This window comes from Phocoena sinus, chromosome 3 (assembly GCF_008692025.1).
Source record: "Phocoena sinus isolate mPhoSin1 chromosome 3, mPhoSin1.pri, whole genome shotgun sequence".
In the NCBI taxonomy this organism is placed as follows: domain Eukaryota; kingdom Metazoa; phylum Chordata; class Mammalia; order Artiodactyla; family Phocoenidae; genus Phocoena; species Phocoena sinus.
In genome coordinates, this window is record NC_045765.1 from 124,259,841 (window position 1) to 124,281,696 (window position 21,856).

Consider the following 21,856-nt stretch of genomic DNA (forward strand, 5'->3'; position numbering starts at 1 on the left):
CCACTCATGTCTAATTTCCTTGTGTAGTCAATACCATGAATATTTTATTAGCATTAATGAGTCCTCAACACTCTTGCAGTCTTTTCAAACAGGACACAAGAGAATTAAGTCCTAATGGCATACACCATTTATAATTAATTAACTTCTTTCCTATGCACCTAGAATGGTATTAGCTATAAAGCAATCCTCGAACAAACTGAGAAAACAGTCACTCAGATAATTTCCTGTGTTTGGAGATTCAGGTGACGAACAATGGTGAAAAAAATCCTTTAGCAATGGAATTTAAATTGCTTTTGCTAATGTCTCTAACAGTTATATTTAACTAAATCATGGCTTTTATGATCCAATTTTTGTGACTCCCTATGTCCTCTTTAGGCCAATCCCATTTCATAACAGTAGGCAATATTTATTAATTACTTCCTATGTATCAGATATTATGATTAATATTTTTTAGACATTATATTATTTAATCATTACGACAATTTTGTGATATTATTATCACCACTTTACAGATGAGAAATAGGTTCAGAGCAATAAAGTATCTTACCCAAGTTCATTCAGTGAGAATGTGGCATAACTGAGGTTCAAACCTAGCTGTGAGTACGAACCTTATGTTTAAACACTTCAATATACTAACCATATTCTCTGTTTTTCTCATTACTTCTCTTAGGTTGAACTAAATGAAATTACTATTGTTATACATCAAAAATAGTCACATAGATCAAACTAATAATTTCTTTTATTTAGAATCTTTCTTTGACCTATTGGTAATATCTACTCTGAAAGGTTGAATACCAGATTCCTTTGCCTTTATCCTTTTGGAAAGCTTATTTACACACGTGCTGACAAACCTAAATTTCTAATACTGACTTAATAACTCTTTTTACTTCCAACCCCATTACTTATTCTTTCAGAATCTCCTAATTTAGATACCTATTAGCCCCTAACCACACATTTTTCCTCTATTCAAAGCTCTCTTGCCCAACCTAAACTATTCTATACGCAGGAATTATATTCCTCAAATGAGCTATCAAATGAGGTTGAAAATCTTTATTCCCAGAGATATGGAAATAAAAGACAGAATTATTTGTCCTAGATGGTTAGTAATGGTTGCAAATGAATCACATTACGTGATAATAAATTAAAATATTTTACTTGGACCTAAATGAACTAGAGGAATAACCAGATACAGCATTTTCACATTAGGGGGATTCCTTTGCAGCCAGAAGTCTGAAGACATGGAGGGTTTTAATTCTACAACACGGCAATCATTTTACTACACTAAGCTGTTCCTCATCTCTCCCATGAACAATTCTGAAACAAGAAGCATTTTAAATTAATGAAAAAAACCCCACCATACCAAAAATGTTCACTACAAAGAATGATTAAAAGTACTATAGGGGCTTCCCTGGTGCCGCAGTGGTTGGGAGTCCGCCTGCTGATGCAGGGGACGTGGGTTCATGCCCTGGTCTGGGAAGATCCCACATGCTGCGGAGCGGCTGGGCCCGTGAGCCATGCCGCTGAAACTGCGCATCCAGAGCCTTTGCTCCGCAACGGGAGAGGCCACAACAGTGAGAGGCCCGCGTACCGCCCCAAAAAAAAAAAAAAAAAAAAAAAAAAAGTACTATAAAGGTTCATAGCTAGAATCTTATAATTCAAAGTTTAAAGGGTATTAAATTTAAAAATAAAGTTCAATTATTTTTAAAAGTTATTATTTTTAATATCTTTACAAAAGGTCAATAAGTTTATACTTTCCAACAGTTTTTACTGATGATTTTTAAAAATCTCTTTAGTTGAAGCAAAAGCAAAATACCAAAGAACAAAGCGTATGATCTCATTTATGTGAAGTTCAAATACAGCTACCTATATTGTTCAGGGATACATTCATAGGTAGTAAAACTATTTTTAAAAAGAGAGAAAGAAAATTGAGAAATTTATTCCACAAAAGTCAGGACAATGGCTACCTTGGGGTAGAAATTAATGGATTTAGGCATGTTATTCAGGATTCGTGATTAGAAAGGGACACATGGGGAATTTTCTGGGGGACTGGAAATGTATTATTTCTTGGTCTGATGACAGGAATTTTCACTTTGTAAATATTCATTAAATTATTCACTTGTGTTTTGGGTACTTTTCTGTATGCATATGTATTTCATACTTTAATGAAAGATTAAAAATAAAATTTCCATAGTGATTAAAACAAAAAAATAGTACAAATACTCATGTTTAGCAAAATTAAGAGATTCTCCACACTAGAAATGGAATACAAAGAGGAATTTTATCTCTAGGTTAAAATCACAAATGCAATATGTGATAATACAAATTTAAAACTATATATATAGTCATTCAAAACAAGAGCAATGGGAACAAATCTCTGGAACAAATATAAACATGCCTATTACAATCCAAAATTCCAAGGGCATTTTGTGACTATAAGGAATAAACTGCTTTAATAATGTGTAACGCTTTTTATCCTCTCATTTGTAATAATGCAATTGTCTATTAACGTCTGTAACACTATTGCCATAAATAATAAAATGTAACCCATACAGAACACCAGAAAGAACTGTGCTATCCCTACTTAAACCCTAGCTTCCCCATGTATAATATTTAAGATTATCAGAAATAATTTTCAGCATATGCAAAACAATTTAAGAAATACGGACTGGCTCCTGATACTCACTTTTGAGTCTTAATATAATAATAAGAATTTTCATGATTTAAATATAGTAAAATATTACGAAATGTAACTTGGTTAATGGAAAAATACAATCATGTTCTATGATTTTAAGACCTATTCTACTAAAAATGTGTCTTCCTAAATTACACAACACATTTCCAATTATTTTTAGAATATGACAAAATGATTCTAGACATCATTTCAATGAATAACATGCAAATTTTTTTTTGAAAATGTAAAGAGCAATGCAGTAAGATTTACCCTATCAGATATTAAATCAAACCATATATTGTTCTATTCCCTTCAAATTTCAAAATAAATAACCATTTCTCATACCTATTTGCATATCTTAATGTATTGAGAGTATTTTCACAGGATGCCATGCCTGGAGAGATTGTGGCAATCTATGGGGGGAAAATGCAAAGGTAAAGAAAATGTTATAAATGATGACAAGTAATACTGACATATGGCTCAGTCAGGTCTAATTTTAATATGGTCATCTAAAAAAAGAGTTATTAATGATACCTTAGCTCCAAGATAATTCACTATCTCATACCCATAATCAAAGAATAATTATAAACTCCAGTTAAAATATAAACAACTCTGATGGCACCACAAAATGATCAAATATCAGGCAGAAAATGGAGGTCAACACCTAGAAGAAGGGAGTAACATTGAGTGACTGTCCGCCCCTACTTTTGATAACTTTTTTTGCCTAAGGGCAAACTCTGCTGCTGTTACACAGGACAACTAAAACTTCAATAGAAATCTGGAGTTTCACTGGTTAAACTAAAGGACGGAGTTTGGAGGTAGGCACCATAGCAGCTGGGAAGTGAAGTTTGTCCCAGAAGAGAAATAACCACAGAGGAAGAAACTCATATTCTACATATATATTTATACTACCCAAATCTCTGGCTGACCCCTGAACACAAGGTTGACTGCAAGAAACATAGCTAAGTCTAAAAGAGCTAAACAGAGATTTCAAGGTCAGTTGATGCCCACAGCTGGGGAGACAAGAGTTTGGAGTTCAGCTAAGTTAACTTCCAGCTAAAATAAGAACAACAACAATAACAAAATCAATAACCTTTAGAAGAACATAACAGAATCCAGAGTATCCATAAAATATTCATTCATAATGAAAATTATATAATCCAAAATTCTAGATATATGAAGAAATAGAAAAGTGTGACCAATATGCAAGGAAAACAGAAATCAATGAAAACCAATCTCACAAAGACTCAGATGTTGGAATTAGTAGAATGCATTATAACTACAATATAATCCTATCAGACAGGCAGGGACCACATTTCCAAGTATCACTGTATCTCTCACAATAGACTTTAAATGACTGTCATTAATGTATTTTATAATTTTCCCATATATACTACATAATTATTCATTTAAGATTAAAACAAAACAAACAAACTTACCATGCAGGTACGAGAGTTTTCACCTATGAATGAATCTCTTAACACCTGAGTGAGTTTACTTGCTCGGAAAGGAGTATGAGGTTTATTTCTACCTAAGGCTCTGATGCACTCCTGAAAATTAAGAAAGCAAATTTCATAGATTTTACTTCTTATAAACAGTAATCTTAGTGAACATATTTAAAACACCTCTTACCATAACCCTAACACTTAAGATCTGATCAGCTCTGAAAATTCTATTAAGAGATTTACAGCATAGTAGAAATGTTCCCATAAATCCTAATTCAAGAAAATGAAATTTGGAAAACAAAAAAACCCAATCCAAAGGACTACTTTATTAATTCCAAAAGATTCTTCTGGAGACTATGGTTAGTGTTTAGAAGTAACAGGCAGTAGGATAACTGTAAAAAGTTAAACTTTTAAAGTGGTACTACAAAAGAAAAAAACAGAATGCTTTCTTTGCTTTGCTAGTCAAGGAAGATATATAATAGTGGCCTAACTTTTTGAAAGCCATTCCACATTTTTCTGAGAAACTTTCTTAGCTCAGTTTTATGGTTCCTTGCCCTCCTTCAAGAAAAAAGACTGATTAATGATGAAGGCCCTCTGGAATCTCCCTAAGCAGCATTGGAATTGGCCTGCTGACTAACAGATCTTTATCTACCTTAAAAAGAATAAATATGTGTAAAGAAAATTTCTGGGTACAATATAAATCTATAACTGCAAACATAAACAACTAAATTTTGATACCTCTCTTACTTATGAGGAAAAACAAATAGTATAATTTTGTAACTGAGTAAACAAAAATGAAGTCAAAAGTAAAAGACTTTTCACAATTAAATGCACTTTATTTACCTTGAGTGCTAAAAGGCTTTTATTAATTTCAGCACCTTCAAGCCTAGTTTGCCTGTCTGCACTGGAAGTATCAGCTCCTCTTTCATTTCCAGCCAAATCGATGAGAGAAAATTTGCCATGTAGTTTTCCTTTCCTTCTAAGAATAATCTGAAACACTGCATGGCTCCGAGATGAATGTGCATTTGCAGATGTTTGACCGGATGTTCTACAATGTAATTAAGAACATTCTGATATGTAAAAAGTTCAATTTATATGTGCAAACCACAATATTTTCATTAAAAAAAGAAAAAACTATTCAGTTTTAATTATTTAAATACAAAAGAGACATTTTGAATTAACAACACAAACATAACCAGATTAATACAATTTAATCTGGCATACTTCAAAAGTTTTTATGAGTAATGATTTTACGTCCAAAATGCGCTGAATAACATCCTTGCTTTGCTTTTGAAAGTATCTAAAACTGATCATGAAACTGTTTTGCTTTCTTAATTAAAATGAGAGCTACCTGCAACTGTTGCCTATGTCAATGAGTTTCAGTACATCTTCAACACATTTGACCTCCCGTTCCTGTAATCCCACCACTTGAACCTGCTGTTTTCCATCTTCGAGCACTCTTAATTTTGTTTTCCTGTTTAGCAAGTCAAAAACCTAAAAAAAAAAGAAAGAAAGCTAGCTTTAAAAATAAAAAAAGAATAGTTCTATAAAAATGAGTCATTCAGAGTCTGAAAATTATTTCAGAGAATTCTAGTAATAATGTTATTAGAATAATAATGATCGATACTGAAGTTAAAGAGTTTCAAAGGGAATTTTAAAAAATCTCATCACAGAACTTTAACATAATATTCCAAATACATATAACAATTATGTGGTGGCAATGACTGCCCAACAATGTGAATATTGCTGAACTTCTATGCTTAAAAATGGTTAGAATGGTAAATTTTATGTTAAGCATTTTTTAACCATAATTTAAAAAACTAAAAAACAAAAAATTATTTTTTTAAGTTTCCACTTACCTTACCACTATAAATTTCAAAAAAGGTTGCATACACTTGAAGTTCTAACTTCTTATAGTTTGGCTTCTTTAGCATTAAAAAAACATCTCGAGCTGTCAATAATTGCATATGGAGAAAATTTATTAAGATGCAATAAATATTGTTTTTAAAAAGCAATTCAAATTTTCTGTTTTAAAAAAGCAATTCAAATCAACTAATGTTTACCTAGAATGACAGTATCAATAAGAAAAATGAAGATTAAAGTGGATATTAATTTTCAAAAAAAATAGTAGCAATAGTTTCTCTACATTTAAAGTTTAGAGGCCACTCTCCTTCATATTCAAGAAGAGAATGCTACTACTTATCTTTATAAATAGCATAAAATTATAGGCGGTCATAATAAGGTTACTTTCATAATCATACCAAATGGAAACTTTTCACAAAGCAGTTATTCAACAACAAACACTAAGCTCCAACAATGTGCGAGATTACAACACAAACATAATCAAGATTTTTGCCCCCAAAGCACAGTTCTTTTCAAAACAGTCTGCTAATCTAAAACTGACATAATATATAGTAAGTATAGCATTAGTTACCCTTAAAATTCTGGACAGTACTTCCAAATCTTATTTCCAAGCCACCTGAATAATATTCAAGAAAAATATTATAAATAATATGCAAAAAGGGGAGTTACCTGCTAATGCATAAATTCCTTTAGAACAGTCTTGGTTCTTTCCTGAAAAGTCACCTCCCATTGTCTATATGTTAAAAAGAAAATAGAATTTAGGTCTTAGAATTAAGCTATAAGGAAAGTAAACTGGCTTCATACCAGGATGTAACTGTAATGAATTACTTACATGAGTCTTTCCACTTCCAGTCTGCCCATAAGCAAAGCATGTAGCCATTCCCCTTTCAAATATAGTTTCCACTAGTGGTCTAGCTGTAAACCTTAAAAATAAAATGTACCAGTCAGAACATACAGTTAATATTTAAATTAAACAAATAAACAATAAAACTAATATCAAGTGTTATTATAAGCAAATCTACCAAGATTTTTAACAAACCAGTGGGATCAACTGCGAGGCCACAATTGACCACTGATTTAAAATTTTAAATACCCATGTCCTAGAATTGCTTAAAGCTCTTTAAAGCATATTTTCGAGCAATAATTCCGAAATAAACAAGGGCCACAATAATAATGGACAGGGAAAAAAACCTGATAGTAACTGAGCTAAAGACATAATATATAGAAGACAGTAGGAAAGTTTTAAAAAATAACAACAAAATATGGTAATATCAGCCAGACAAGTAGGACAGATATGAAAACCAAAACCAAAACTAAAAACCCCAACCCAACCCAAAAAAAGTATCAATGGTTTCAACAGAAACAGAATCAAGAGTGGTAATCTCAATACAGAAAAGCTAGAGGGGAAAAAAGTACAAAAACATTATCTAAACAAGTATAAAAGTGGTAAAATTTCCTTGAATGTAAGTAAATATAAATTATGCTTATAAGACAATGAATTCTGAACTGATAGTCTTGATTCAGGAAAAGGATGCCCAAATATTATGTACTGGTATAATCACTGCTGGAGTTAAAATAAAAAGGTAGGGAGGGACAAAAAAATACTTCATTGAGCAGAGTCCTAAAAGCATGATAGAAAACAAATCTACTTTTTACACAGTCTTCAAAAGAATATATGTAGAACACTTTATACAGCTCTATTGATTTTTTTTTTTTAAAGGCACAACTGGAGAAAGTACAGAACAAAAGAAACAGAAAAATGTTCTAATCAAAAAGAACTGGAAATGAGTCCGAAGAGTGATCAGACCAAAAAAAAAAAAAAAAAAGCTAACTTCTCAATCCATAAAAGTTAAGGATAAGAGAAAGGAGAGAGAATCAATATTGGCAAAATTAAGAAGCATAAATACAGGGTGAAATACAAAATGTTTACTAAATCTAGCACATACACAGAAACATACTTTTATTTATAGTGATTTCTTGAAAATGATTACAAAGTCAGACAGACATTTTATGAGACAGGAATGGAAGCAGAGAAGGGAGTGAGGGGGGAGGACAGGACTCAGTTCTCAAAAAAGTAAAAAATATACAATTTATAATTCCCTTTCAAAACAAATTTTTCACAATACCTCTATCTAGCATTCACATGTTCTTTAGTTTTGTCCTCTTTCTTTACAGCTGAACCCCCAGTTTACTGGCTTAAGACCAGTGGAGTTGGTCTTATCTCATTTATAACATCTTCAATTCTTAGGATTCTTATTAACCCTTTAACTTTCTGTTTTCCAGTCAAATTTATAAAATAAAAGGGCAATGAAACATAGCATCAAGTAACTCAAGACAATTTAATATAGACTGAAATAACAATGCTGCTAAAACTGACCTATTAAATAATAAGAAGTAAATGTTTACAAACTATGTATAAAAATCTAAATTTGGATAAAGATGTGGGATATCAATGCACAATACATGTAAGTTTGAGTTGTTTGTAAGTTGAACATGTGAACATGCAAGAATTTCATGTACTAAAACTATTCCAAAGCTTAGAAATGATAAAACTAGGGAAATGCAAGTAGATTTACAGAACTTTTTTTTCCTTAAGTGGCCATATGTGCTAAATAAAGATTCAGACAAATAAGTGATGGATGTATAACAGTTATTTCAAATTTCTTCACTACTGCAGAGATCAAAAAGTAAAAAATAGCCACATCCCATCTCTAGAGGTACAGAAAATGTTTTCTAGAAATTTCTTATCCATACATATGGTATGTTATATAGTGTATAAAGTTAATCATTAATGAAAACTGATTTGGGGAGCATTAAAGAAAACAAGTGTTAAAATTCATTATCATGTTTATTAAATATTCTTATTTGTTTAAACTCAGGGGGAAAGAAAAGGATATTACACCTCTGGAGAGATATGCCAAGATCAACATAAGTTTCAGTGGTGGTGGTAAACACACAGTATAAGAACAAAATTCTGATTTAAAACAAATTTACCTACCTGTAAACCATTTCATTAGGAGCGGAGTCATCAAAGGCATAATCAAAACGAAATGTTTGGTTTTCTAGGTACCTTGTTAAATCTACTTTTTGTTTTGGTTCATGTACCATCACAACATCTTTACTAGGGATTGTGATTACATCAAGATCTTTCATTTGAGTTTCTAAAAGAATAAATGAAAATCAGTGCCCAGTAATTTTCACAGTATTTGAATTAATGCACAAAAATTATTTTAAGTAGTAAGAATTTCGATAAAAGTAGTAAGTCCTGTAAATATAAATATCCATAAATATGCCATTCAAGTAAACAGAATATTTCAACAACAAAGTAAAAAAAAAAAAAAAATCAAGATTTCTGTAAAGCCAGGAATGGCAAAGATTCTTAGAACAGTATCACATCAACAGACCTAACCATAGAAATCTGTATAATGGTTATGTACAAATGAAATGATTTACATTTAACTCTTCCAAACCAATCTGATTTCTGCTATTATCAAAATAAATTGCAAACAGGACAAAAATGAACCCTTGATTAGAACTCAATAAGCATACCTTTTTTATTGAGTGGTCGTTTTCTTACACAAACACATATCCTATGTTCATCAATCTAGAAATAAAATATTTTTTTCCAGTGATTATCAGTGGTATATAAAACACTGAAAAGTTAATTAAAAAGTAATATTTCCTCCCGAGGTTTTAGAAATTTATGCATAGCATAAATAGGATAAGTAAGCTTAAAAAACAAATTAGCTTGAAGAAATTTTAATAGCCATCAGACACAATTATTTCAAAAATTCTAAGTATAATGGAAACTCGCTTATTTTGTCATTTGGTAAACCACTAGGAAATAACTTTGTAGAGGACACCACCACTCTTAGTAGCAATAGGTTCACGTTAAGAAACTACCTTATTCACTTCAAGATGTGCTGTATACGACAAAAGTAAAATTTCCTACCAAGTGGCATATTTTCAGATTGATTATAGGGAAAATTATAGGCAAAGATAACTAGCTGTAGACAAGAAACAGTTCTCAGAAGATTATTGGCCAAAATAATTTGAACAATTTTAGAATATGCCAATTCTTAGACATTAAATTTTTTCATAAAATTAATGTTCCCAATACTTGCCTTCTAATGATATTTAGTATAAAGCAGGAATTGGCAAAGTACGGCCTGAAAGCCTAATCCAAGCCACTACCCACTTTTGTAAAGTTTTACTGAAACAGCCATACCTATTCATTTATGTATTGTCTATGGCTGCTTTTCATACTACAAAGGCAGAATTGAGTAGTTGTAACAAAGACCATATAGTTCAAAGCCAAAAATATCAGGCCCTTTTCAGAAAAAGTTTTCCAGTCACTATCATAAAGTATGAGCTCAGATGTAGGTTAAACAAATGAAAGGGTAGCAAGGAGTAAAATATATGAGATGCAAATGTTATGAACTACTCTATTAAATCATATATAATACACCTGCCTTAACACAGGTGTATTATATGTATTTTGTGTACCCAATACATTCCGTATACACTAGGTCAGATGTATTTTGTGTACCCAATTCATTCTGTGTACACTAGGTCAGATGGATTATTTTTCATAAATAACAAATTACAAAAGTATTCCCTGTTCAATAAATTCCCATTCTTCAATAGGAAAGGAGGTGCATAAGACAGAACATTCTTCAAGCACTAGATTTCTGGTTTACAGCAGTCTTCAACAGCCATCACTTATTGTTAAAAGCCAGAGTAACATTTATTTTAAAATAAATTAGTAGTAAGTTGGAATGATGGTGGGATCTACAGCCCAACCCAAGAGGAAACAAACTTGGAATTGAGATAAAAGTATAAGTGATGGTCAGAAAGGAAAGTGGGTCTTCTGACATCATCCTTGACTGTTGCTCTGTCCTACCAAGGACACAGAGGCTTGCTTTGAAGTGGATTATCTTTGTGAGATGCATGTCTAACGTATCAAATTATGGGAAATAATGAGAAAATAAGGGTAAGTGTGAGTGGTTTCTTTCTTTCTTTTTTTTTGGATGCATCACGTGGCTTGTGAGATCTTAGTTCCCAGACCAGCGACTGAACCCGGGCCTTTAGCAGTAAGAGTTCAGAGTCCTAACCACTGGACAGCCAGGGAATTCCCAACCGTTTCTTGATCTTCTTAAAATAGAGAAGGAGAAGGAGCACCCATAAAGAGAGAAAAAATTACAGAACTAAATACAGTATTAACTTAGGGGGTATCAAACATGTTTTTATTTACAGCATAAAAAGTTCCAGAGCAACTGTTAATAAAGAATCTTACAGGATCTGCTGTTGTTAATGGTCTATAATCCAAACTTCCTCTAAAGTCTCTGATCATACACATAATTTCATAATTTGGGTTTGTAGCATCAACATCCTGTAAGAAGACAGAGAATTCATCATTTATTATAATTACAATAATGTAGTATTTGTTGCATTTATGTTATATATGGTTTGAAAATTAAATAGGTTGTGTCATTTATAACAGCCAAGCCCAAACTCAAACCTGAGATGTGATATAGTTTCAGAGTTCAAGATTAATAGTATGCCTAGGAATCCACTTTCATATTCAAAAACACAATTCTGTTAGTCTACATGCCTTCTGTTAACAACAAACAAAATACTCCTTATTAAAACCACCTTTGACCTATTTCAAATATGTTATACGTATACCTTAATTCTAGAAAACTGAGCAAAACAAAAACAGTGTTCATCCTAAACATCAATAAAGAACTCTAGAAAAGCCGAAATTCTTAGAAAAATGCATTTAATCAGATTCTTCTTCCCAATTCCTAATTCAGTGTTTCAGCAAAGTAGAACTATGGATTCATTTATGTTCATTTCCTATTATTAATGACTCTCTAAAAAATAACTAAGGCATGGTATAATACAGCCCCAAATCAATAGGACATAGAATTTAAAGGAATCAAAAGCCAAGATAATTTTTTAAATCTTTAAAATTCAAACTACTGCATGCTAACTGCAATTTACTATTTTGCTTCACAACTGAGAAAATTCAGATTAAGATACAAATAGCAACAGTTAACAGCCTCTCCTAGCTATGAGTATAAATTGTTAAACATTTTAGGTCAGGTTCTTTTTCCCATATACTATATGCAGACTTGCTTTGAGTACAACTAAATTTCAAAACTGTTAATGTAACATACTGTCAATTAACCTTTTGGGAAATAACACCAACTATGTCAACCGAGAAGCAGAATGTAAAGAAGAGGTCACAAAGAGATGTAAAAATATTATGAAGTACCCACAGGAAACACCAGGTGGCATCTGTACTAAGTATCAGTAGATACAAGTATTATTCATTTCAAAACCCAACTGGTCATTCTCAGGTCACTTTCAGATATAAGTTGATTTATTCAGGTTGAATATTATACTGATTCCACAACACAACATCTTTATGATTAAGGGCATTTGAACATACTCCTAAATAAGGAAACAATCCTGGTATTTTATTACAGGAAACAAGTTCTGAGAATATAATAGATACAATGCAAGCACAATGGAGGAATTATTTGTACAATAGCATAATTTCTAATATGTGAAGACCTGTAGAGAGATAAAAGACCAGTCTTCTAAGCAACTTTTCTGTTGCTAGTAAAGTTTTGCTACTATCTAAAGGAAACGTGAGAAGAGGGGCACATCAGAGATACTCTCAACATCTAGTATAAATCAACACACAACGAATTTCCACCCTTTCATTGTGATATGCTGAACTTATTAACCATGGAAAAACAATAAAATGGATAGTATAACCATATACCTTAACTTGATGTTTTTCTGAATGTATTTTTAGTCCTTTTAAAAAGCCCAAATCCTATTATTCTCAATGTTATACATCTATTAGAATTCTGTAACACAATGGCTTACTATTCAAAATGGAACAAGCTTTAGGACTAACACATACCCACTAAAACTTGAAAAGTTTATGTAGTAAAAAATCTGTTACGATAACTTATTTCCCCAAGAGTTTATATTATTCCTCAATATCAATTTAAGGAACTGTATTGGAATCTTTAAATGAATGCCTCAATTATTTTTTCATAAGCCAATCACTTTCATTGACACAGTCTAATCTTTGGTTGGTGCATAAACAAAATATGTTTCTGTTACAAACCTGGGCTCTTTTTTCTCTAAGTTCTTGCTGTTGTAGTCTCCTTTTTTCCCGTTTTTCTTGCAATTTCTCTACCTCTTTCACACAATTAGATTTTCTACGTGCTGGAAGAAATAGATGAGCTGTAGAAGCCTAGTTTTCTTTTTAGAGTACCATACTTATACACAAAAATTTTATGTATGAAATTTTACCACACACACCAAAAAAAGGTACACAGTGACAAAACATGCCTATGACAAATATGTGAACTTTACTTATGAGCTGCTTTAACAAAGCTAGGAACAGGACAATATACAAATAAGAGTCATGAAAAATGACTCTAACATATTGATACATGTCATCTCTTGGTTTAGAATCAAAGATCTTTGAATTGGAAATGATCAAGAAGCATAAGAATTTCTTTTATAACATCTGTCAAAATTATCTGGCCATAATTTTAAATTCAAAGCAACTGAAACATTGTTATAGTTTTATATTTATAAATTGTTTCCTCCAAAATATACATTTAAAAACCCAATTAACAGACTAAACTAACAACAACAAAAATTTTCCACAATGGTAAAAATAAAATATGCAATTAAGTTTGTAATTTGGGGACTTATAAAGTTGACCAAGAGAAAATACACGTATGCCTAAAATGACTGAATCCTCGATACATGATTTACATACAAGGGGGTCCAAATTCCTTTTTTGCAGCTTGAACTGGAGATATATCTGAAACACTACCATTCTGTTGTGCAGAGGAAGACTGTTCAGGAAGTTGACTAGGCCGCGCGCGTGCAGAACCAACCACTGAAAGTGAAACAAAATTTCAAAATATATGTAATAATCAATTATGTTCAATAAATAAAACTCAATCTGAATAATTTGTAAAAAAACCAAGCCAAGCTTGATTTTAAATAATAATTTTTAAAAAGTAAGTGTGCAAAATACAGATTTTTATACACATTCTCATTTTGAAAAACTTACACAATTTCAGAAATACAGCACAGTAAAAACATAAAAGTCCTGCAACCCTCCTTTTGTTCTAAATCCCACTCTTTGCTTGTCAAATATGCAAATCCTCAACAGAGAATTTCCCACTGTGGATGTTACAAAAGTGGAAAAAGCAATATTAAGTTAAATATAAATATCACATTTTACAAAGAAATATAAATTTTCACAAGACTCAAAGAATAGTGCTGAAAGTGCAGGACTTTCCCTCTACCTCCAATCTTTCCTCTAATACCTACACCTGTCCTGCCTCAGCATCCATACATACAGAGGAAACATCACTATGAGAAAGGACCATTCTGAACTGCTGAATAGTAGAAAAGAAATGAACTGTGCTTTATATCACCTAGTTGAAAACATATGAGAGACCTGAAATTAACTGCAATTGATACCTGTTCGACTTGTCTTCTAAGTTACCCATGACATTTTTTGAAAGTTTGTTAGCCAGAAAATAACGTAAAAATATCACAATAACTAAACTTACCCTTGTGAAATCAATTAACTACTACCCCATTCCTTTCTTTCTCATAATACTCTCCTCAAATCTGAAAAATTATTGGGTAAATAAGATGCCTCAAAATGGCATATATCATGGAGTTTCACATTCATCACATACCTTTATAAATCATTTTTTTTATATCATTGACACTATTGTGTTGGGAAATCAAGACGATACCAATCTTAAAATTAGCTATGTAAAGTTTAAATGAATAATAACGTCAAGGGTAATATTCACTTTGATTTACCTTGTCAGGGCAATAGGCAAAATTAATAGGTAAATTTTTACCTCTATTATCTCTTGAAGGAGGATCCATTCTTAATAGAAGCCACAGTCCGTCGATTCTATAGAAAAGAAAATGTTCATTTTACTTTCTCTCTTTACTCCTCATATATATGTCTATCATAATCAGCTTCCTTTATTTATTTTTTTGCTGTTTTTTTTTATTGTGGTTTCAATGGAGAAATACATCATCTTGCTCACAAAATAGCTCTTGAAAAATACAAGGAGTACGATACTATAAAACAAAGCAAACTCTAGTCATGAGACACTACGTACATCATGTGAAACCAACAGTCTGATCTCCAGGTTATGAAAACTAGAATTAAAAGTCACTACACAGAAAGGTCCCAAGTTCCCAGCTTGGCAAAACTTGGGTGCGGTTACATGAAATGTTTAATAAACTGAATTCTTTTTCCCCAATGTGTGAACAAAATGACAAGACTAAATCTGTACCTGGCAATTTCAATCTAACTCTGAAGCTACACAGAACACACAGACACCTTGTAGACTTCACCTGTTAGTCTGACCATCTTTTCTTCTTAGATGGTAGGAGGAAGGGCAAGGTGACTGCAGAGCAAAGATGTGGGACGTAGAAGTACTGTATACTAGACATTATAAAGTATGGTGAAAAGAAAGCCTCAATTAATGCATAGTCTAAGGGGGAAAAGACTACACTCCAACTTTGGAAAGTTAATTTAGAAGGATAGGGGAAGAGTTTAAGTAATTACAGTTTAACATGAAAAATGTACGGGTGATAGAATGGAACACAATAGAGGATTCATAAAACATGCTCATCAGAAAAATCTGTTGGGTTTGCTTTGTCCAGATTAAGAAAGAATAACTAAGCTTATCAACATCTGGCATCCCTCATATTCTGTAAAGATGAATGCACTGCTGCTTACTTATGTGGAATTATTTATTGATAGGATAAAACAAAATGAAAAAGGAGTAAGAGAGCTGACTAGATGTCAAGTGCTTGCTAGAAATGATTCTTAAACGTTTCTACATGTAAAATTTACTGACAAATTTTAGTCAACCATTTAAAAATCAAAATTTGTTTTAAAATTCTTGGAGAAAATGCCTTTTTGCCACCATGTTTAAATTGAAAATCTACTATAGACAGGAGTTTTGTGGAGCGTACAAAATTCCTCATATTTAGAGATCAAATGGCCATCCAAGATAGATATCATGTTTCAACAGCATTATTTTTAGTCACCCTAAATTTCAGCCATGGGACCAAAAGTTAGTGTTCTGTGCCATGTGGCCCACAGGGTCACTGCTTTCACATCATGGCTTAAGAAAATACCTGGCATTTCGTTTTTTATGAAAGAAGTCCTACCTATGCATACAAGCAAAAAGGGGAAAAGAAAAAGAATGGGGAGGGAGCAAAACCTTTTGTTTCAAAGACAAGATACTGAAGGCAAAGAATGTGGAGCTTTAACAAGCTCAAGAAAAATATTCGCTGGCTGATGCCTGATTTGGATGCACTCTAAAACAATTCTATAAACAAAACCAATATAGCATCTCTTAATCATGACCCCATCAAAACGAAGTATCTCCTAATTATTCTTTCAATGTCAAATATATACCCTAGAGTTGACATTTCATTTTAAAGGTTACAGCTACCTCATAGGGACTGAACTAGATGTACTCTTATCCTTTCTCTGAAGTACAACAGTACACCACTGCAACAATGACATCCATTTGAAAACTAATGGTAAAGGAAATTCTTCAGGAAAAATGAAATCTGTCAAGCTGAAAATCTAAAATTAGTTCTACTTTCTAATAAAAAAAAATACATAAAAGTGCATCATCGGAATAAGGAATTCTATGCCAGCTTGTATTGCAAATTTTCCAAACAATGCAGCAAACATAAACCCAGTCCACATGTCAATTATGAATACAAATACAGCTTGAGGTTTTTTTTTTAAAGGCAGTAATTTTTTGAAATAGTTAATGCAACTGTTGCTAACACAATAATCACAGTACTCCTGGCTTCACATACTAACCTGGACTTCTGATCAAGTGCTGATTAGTCCAGTAAGGGAGGTCACAAAAAAAACCTAAATCCATTTTCAGTCGTGTCTAGTCTTGTACCCTCCATTCTCCTTTCTTAGCATTTGAAGACAACAGGGTTGAGTTGGCAGATATTGTTTATGGACCCCTGAGGTTGTTTTTACCAATTCAATCTCAGTTTTATTGAATTCTGATAACAGGAATAGGATTTGCAGGGAGAGCAGGGCTATCAGAAAGGTCTGTACTGGATGCTTTCTGAGAGGCCAACAGAGAAGCCGCTGTCTGAATGGTGTCCTTTTTTTTTTTTTTAATAAATTTATTTTTTTATTTTGGCTGCGTGGGTCTTTGTTGCTGTGCACAGGCTCTCTCTAGTTTGCAGTGAGCGGGGCTACTCTTCATTGCAGTGCATGGGCTTCTCATTGCGGTGGCTTCTCTGTTGCGGGAGCACGGGCTCTAGGTGCACAGGCTTTAGTAGTTGCGGCTCGTGGGCTCTACAGCGCAGGCTCAGTAGTTGTGGCGCACGGGCTTAGCTGCTCTGCGCATGTGGGATCTTCCCAGACCAGGGCTCGAATCGGTGTCCCCTGCATTGGCAGGCAGATTCTTAACCACTGCGCCACCAGGGAAGCCCAATCTGGATGGTTTCTGATTGAGTTGTACTTGTCTCTGTATCAAGTTTCTCCTTTGTTTCTGTTTTATCATGCCCACTCAAAGCAAGACAGCATCTTCACTTGTCTCATCCTCTTCTGTTTTGGTTTTCTTGGGACTCTCTTCTTTATGAGGTGAGAATGTCCTTTTGACTCCTACTATAGGATTAGGTGTCTTTGTTGCTGCATTTTCTGAAGGTCTTGGTGGTGGGTTTATCAGATGTGTTGAAGAAACAACTCTGGAGACCGTAGGCTTTGGTGGTGAAGAAATGGCTGGTTGTGTGGCAGCCTGAGAAATGCTTTCACTTGATGTACCCCCTGAGCTTTCACGGGAATTTACCTGTGGCACAGAAACTTCAGTAGCCTGTATGTTGGTCATAGATGCTGCTGTTACAGCTGGAGCAGGACTGTTTCTGCCCTGAGAACCGCCATAACTGTTCAATGGGCTGGTCTTCATAGCACTGGTAGGTGAAGACACAGACATGCTGTTATCACTGTCCATAGACAAGTCAAGGCTGCTGTCATTCAGAGGTGTCAACCTGACACCTTTTGTTGAACACTTTTTCTTTTTCTGAAGCACATTATTAGGCAGTAGTTGATGGAGTTGCTTTCTTCTTACATGCATTGCAGCAATTTTCATGTCCACCTCAAACATCTTGCTGTTTATTGCTTGCCTATAAAGACTGAATATCGTAGGTGAGACCAACACTGAGATTTTCAGAGTTTTCTGTTTTTTTGAAACACTAACCCAATCACCCACGTTGTGCGAAATTCTTCCTTGTCAGGATTTGCTTTGGGTGCTGGAAGTGACTGGGGATTCACATGAGCCAGTGTAATAAATTCATTCTTCTCCAAACTTCCAACCAGGATTCATATATATATATATTTTTTTTTTTTTTGCGGTACGCGGCCCTCTCACTGTTGTGGCCTCTCCCATTGCGGAGCACAGGATCCGGACGCGCAGGCTCAGCAGCCATGGCTCACGGGCCTAGCAGCTCCGTGGCATGTGGGATCTTCCTGGACCGGGGCACGAACCCGTGTCCCCTGCATCGGCAGGTGGACTCTCAACCACTGAGCCACCAGGGAAGCCCAGGATTTGGATTTTTGATTCCACCAAGCCCACCCATTTTAGGCATTGTTTTTCAGTTGGTGCACTTGCTAAAGTACAATATAATGCTTGTTCTTTTGAAAGAAGTTGGAGCTTCAAAAAGTTTAGACCACTCTGCCTTACTCAGCAATATTTAATCTGTGATAGCAAGACCTTGTTTAAATTCCTCAACCATGACCATCCGTGTTGAAACGCATACATTGTACGTGGAGTTTTGTTGTGGGTATGGTGGTGTAATTATAGGCAGAAGATGGTACCTATCACTGGGATTTACCCTTGTGTCCCATATAGGCAAATTAAGACTGCATTCTTCAGGCTGTTTCAATAGGACTGGATTTGGCCATTCCCATTTAGAAAATATCAAGAAAAATTTATGTACAAGAGTTGATGCTATTGCATTTGGATAAAGCTGGCAAGTTCTTGCTACTAGCATAGCCCAGGAAACACCACCGAGGAAACCTAATATATTGGAATAGATGTTGTGGCATTTGGCCCACAGTTTGATAGCTCTCAGGGTTAACCTGAAGTTGTCAATGTTTGGTACTAGATGCAAAATTTCATCGGTTACCCTGCAACCGTTAAGACTTCCTGTGTATCTTATATCTAAATTTTTAAGCAGACTGTCATCTCTTAAGTCCAAGTCTTCTAGAATAGTCTGCAGTGATAATCTTGCAAACAAAATATCAATCTCTATCCCATCAAAACACAGTTTGATAACTGGTACAAGTGCCTCTTCAACAGCTCTTAAATCTTGTACTTCTTCCTGTAATTTCAACTTATAGAATGAGGTGAAAAAGTCACTTCGATCAACATGTCTTGGTGCAACACACAATGCATCAATATCGGCACCTTCTGTATGTACTCCTAATCTATAAGATCCAAATGTAAAAATTTTTCCACCAACCTTTTCAACTACAGATCGTGGAAGAGTCTTGCTTTCACTGATTTCTCATATCCACTCTTTTACCAGGTTATTTAATTTTCCCAAAATTAAAGTCCTCTTCCTCTTCAAAAAGAAAGCTCCTCTTCCTCTTCAAAAACGCTAGAGGGCTTCAGAGTCTCAAACAGTTTCTGTGTAAGTAGGGAGTCAGTCTCCTTGGGGGCTGCTAAGCTGATGGGAGAGGTAATGCCACAGTGCTTCTGTGGCGGCTGTGTTTGCGGTGATCCCTGTGTTGTAACTGGAACTGGCATGTCTCCTGAGGTGGCAACGCCCAGTCACTCCCCCCCCACCCCCCTGAAACCGCTGCCATCCTGGGCAAGATCCACTGAGGCGGGGTTGGGGGGTGGGGGGATGTTTAAGCACTTCTCCTCCTTCCCCTTCATCCTAACATGGCCTCAGCTTCCTTTAATTAAACATAAGTGGGTAGACATACAATAATATAAAACTAAATGAAAAAAAGGGAAAAAATAAATGATGAAAAACTAAAATTATCTTCTGATAAACTATCACTAATGTCATCAATATTCAAGTTTTTTTTATATGAGTATCCCGCCACTGCCCCAAAATATTCAGGAATGAAAACGAGCCAGGCACTGTTCTAAGGACCTTATATGTATTAATCCATTTAATCTTCACAACAACCCTGTGACATCATTATTATTGCTATTCTGGTTTCACAGATGAGGAAAGTGAAGCAAAGAAGGATTAAGTAATTTCATTAAAGTGTGTGTTTTTTAATCATCATGCTATCCTGCCAAAATCATGTAATACACTTCATCTCTGGATGTCAGGGGTAAATAACAAAATACTAGTTTTAGACAACTTACAGCCCATTGTTAAACTGAAACATCAAAATACTATGAAATGCACACTGTCGGTTTTTACTAAAAGGTTTCATTAGACTTTCAAAGACTTCAACATTGCATAGATAGGGCAGCAAGTTTTTGGTTCTATTATTTATTTACCAAGACTTTATTTTATTCACCTAAAAAAAAGATATCAAATAATGCAGTGGGTCTCAATGCTAACTGCACGTTCAAATCAGATGGGTACTGCTAAAAGGATATTGATGCTAGGGCCACCCTTTTTTTTTTTAAACTATCTATCTATCTATCTATCTATCTATTTTATGGCTGCATTGGGCCTTCATTGCTGTGCACGGGTGGGCTTTCTCTAGCTGCAGAGAGTGGGGGCTACTCTTCGTTGCAGGGCTTCTCATTGTGGTGGCTTCTCTTGTTGTACAGCATAGGCTCTAGCAACACGGGCTTCAGTAGTTGTGGCTCATGGGCTCTAGAGCGTAGGCTCAGTAGTTGTGGTGCATGGGCTTAGCTGCTCCACAGCATGTGGGATCTTCCCGGATCAGGGCTCGAACCCGTGTCCCCTGCATTGGCAGGTGGATTCTTAACCACTGAGCCACCAGGGAAATCCCAGGGCCACCCTTTAGATAAAATAAAACTGAATCTCTGCGAGTGGGTCTAGGAATCAATATATTCTAAAAAATTTCCAGGTGATTCTAATGCACACCAAAAGTTGCTTATTCCAAGAAGGATAAACTATGATGATCATTCAAGGTTGTGAAGCCAAGTATGAAAAACAGTCCACTAACAAGGGGTAACTAACTAATGACCTGTAAGTAGTGACTCTCAATATGTTGAATTTATATACATTGAAAATCTGTCTTATGGTCATATGCATGGTTTAAAAAGCACAATGTTTTGTTGATATTGTTGAATTTATATCATATTATATGTGGATGCTTATATGTATGTCTTCCCTGCAAGATAGTGAGTTCCTATAGGGCTAAAGTCATGTCATATTAATCTTTGTAGAAGATAAAATCAACAATGTAGTAAGAACTTTTGATTAATTTATTTTATTTATTTTTGGCTGCATTGAGTCTTCGTTGCTGCACCCGGGCTTTCTCTAGTTGCAGCAAGTGGGGGTTACTCTTCGTTGTGGTGCGTGGGCTTCTCATTGCGGTGGCTTCTCTTGTTTCAGAGCACAAGCTCTAGCTGCGCGGGCTTCAGTAGTGGCATGTGGATTCAGTAGTTGTGGCTCTCGGGCTCTAGAGCGCAAACTCAGGAGTTGTGGTGCAAGGGCTTAGTTGCCCCGCAGCATGTGGGATCTTCGCAGACCAGGGCTCGAACCCATGTCCCCTGCATTGGCAGGCGAATTCTTAACCACTGTTCCACCAGGGAAGTCCATGTAGTAAGAATTTTGAACACAAAGAATTGCAGATTTAACAACT

General features: G+C 34.4%; 1 protein-coding gene and 1 pseudogene across 1 annotated transcript in view; both read right to left on the reverse strand.

Annotated features, from left to right (window-relative positions):
• Positions 1-21,856, reverse strand: part of KIF2A (kinesin family member 2A) — a 68,639-nt gene that overhangs the window by 14,680 nt on the left and 32,103 nt on the right. Inside the window, 14 exon segments of the mRNA XM_032625932.1 lie at positions 3,017-3,084; positions 4,111-4,221; positions 4,960-5,164; positions 5,468-5,610; positions 5,976-6,067; positions 6,649-6,712; positions 6,812-6,902; positions 8,978-9,140; positions 9,529-9,583; positions 11,276-11,371; positions 13,130-13,230; positions 13,796-13,918; positions 14,907-14,931; positions 14,933-14,962. Of these exon segments, the coding sequence (XP_032481823.1) occupies positions 3,017-3,084; positions 4,111-4,221; positions 4,960-5,164; positions 5,468-5,610; positions 5,976-6,067; positions 6,649-6,712; positions 6,812-6,902; positions 8,978-9,140; positions 9,529-9,583; positions 11,276-11,371; positions 13,130-13,230; positions 13,796-13,918; positions 14,907-14,931; positions 14,933-14,962 (1,367 nt within the window).
• On the reverse strand, positions 16,820-19,885 carry LOC116750791 (annotated as a pseudogene).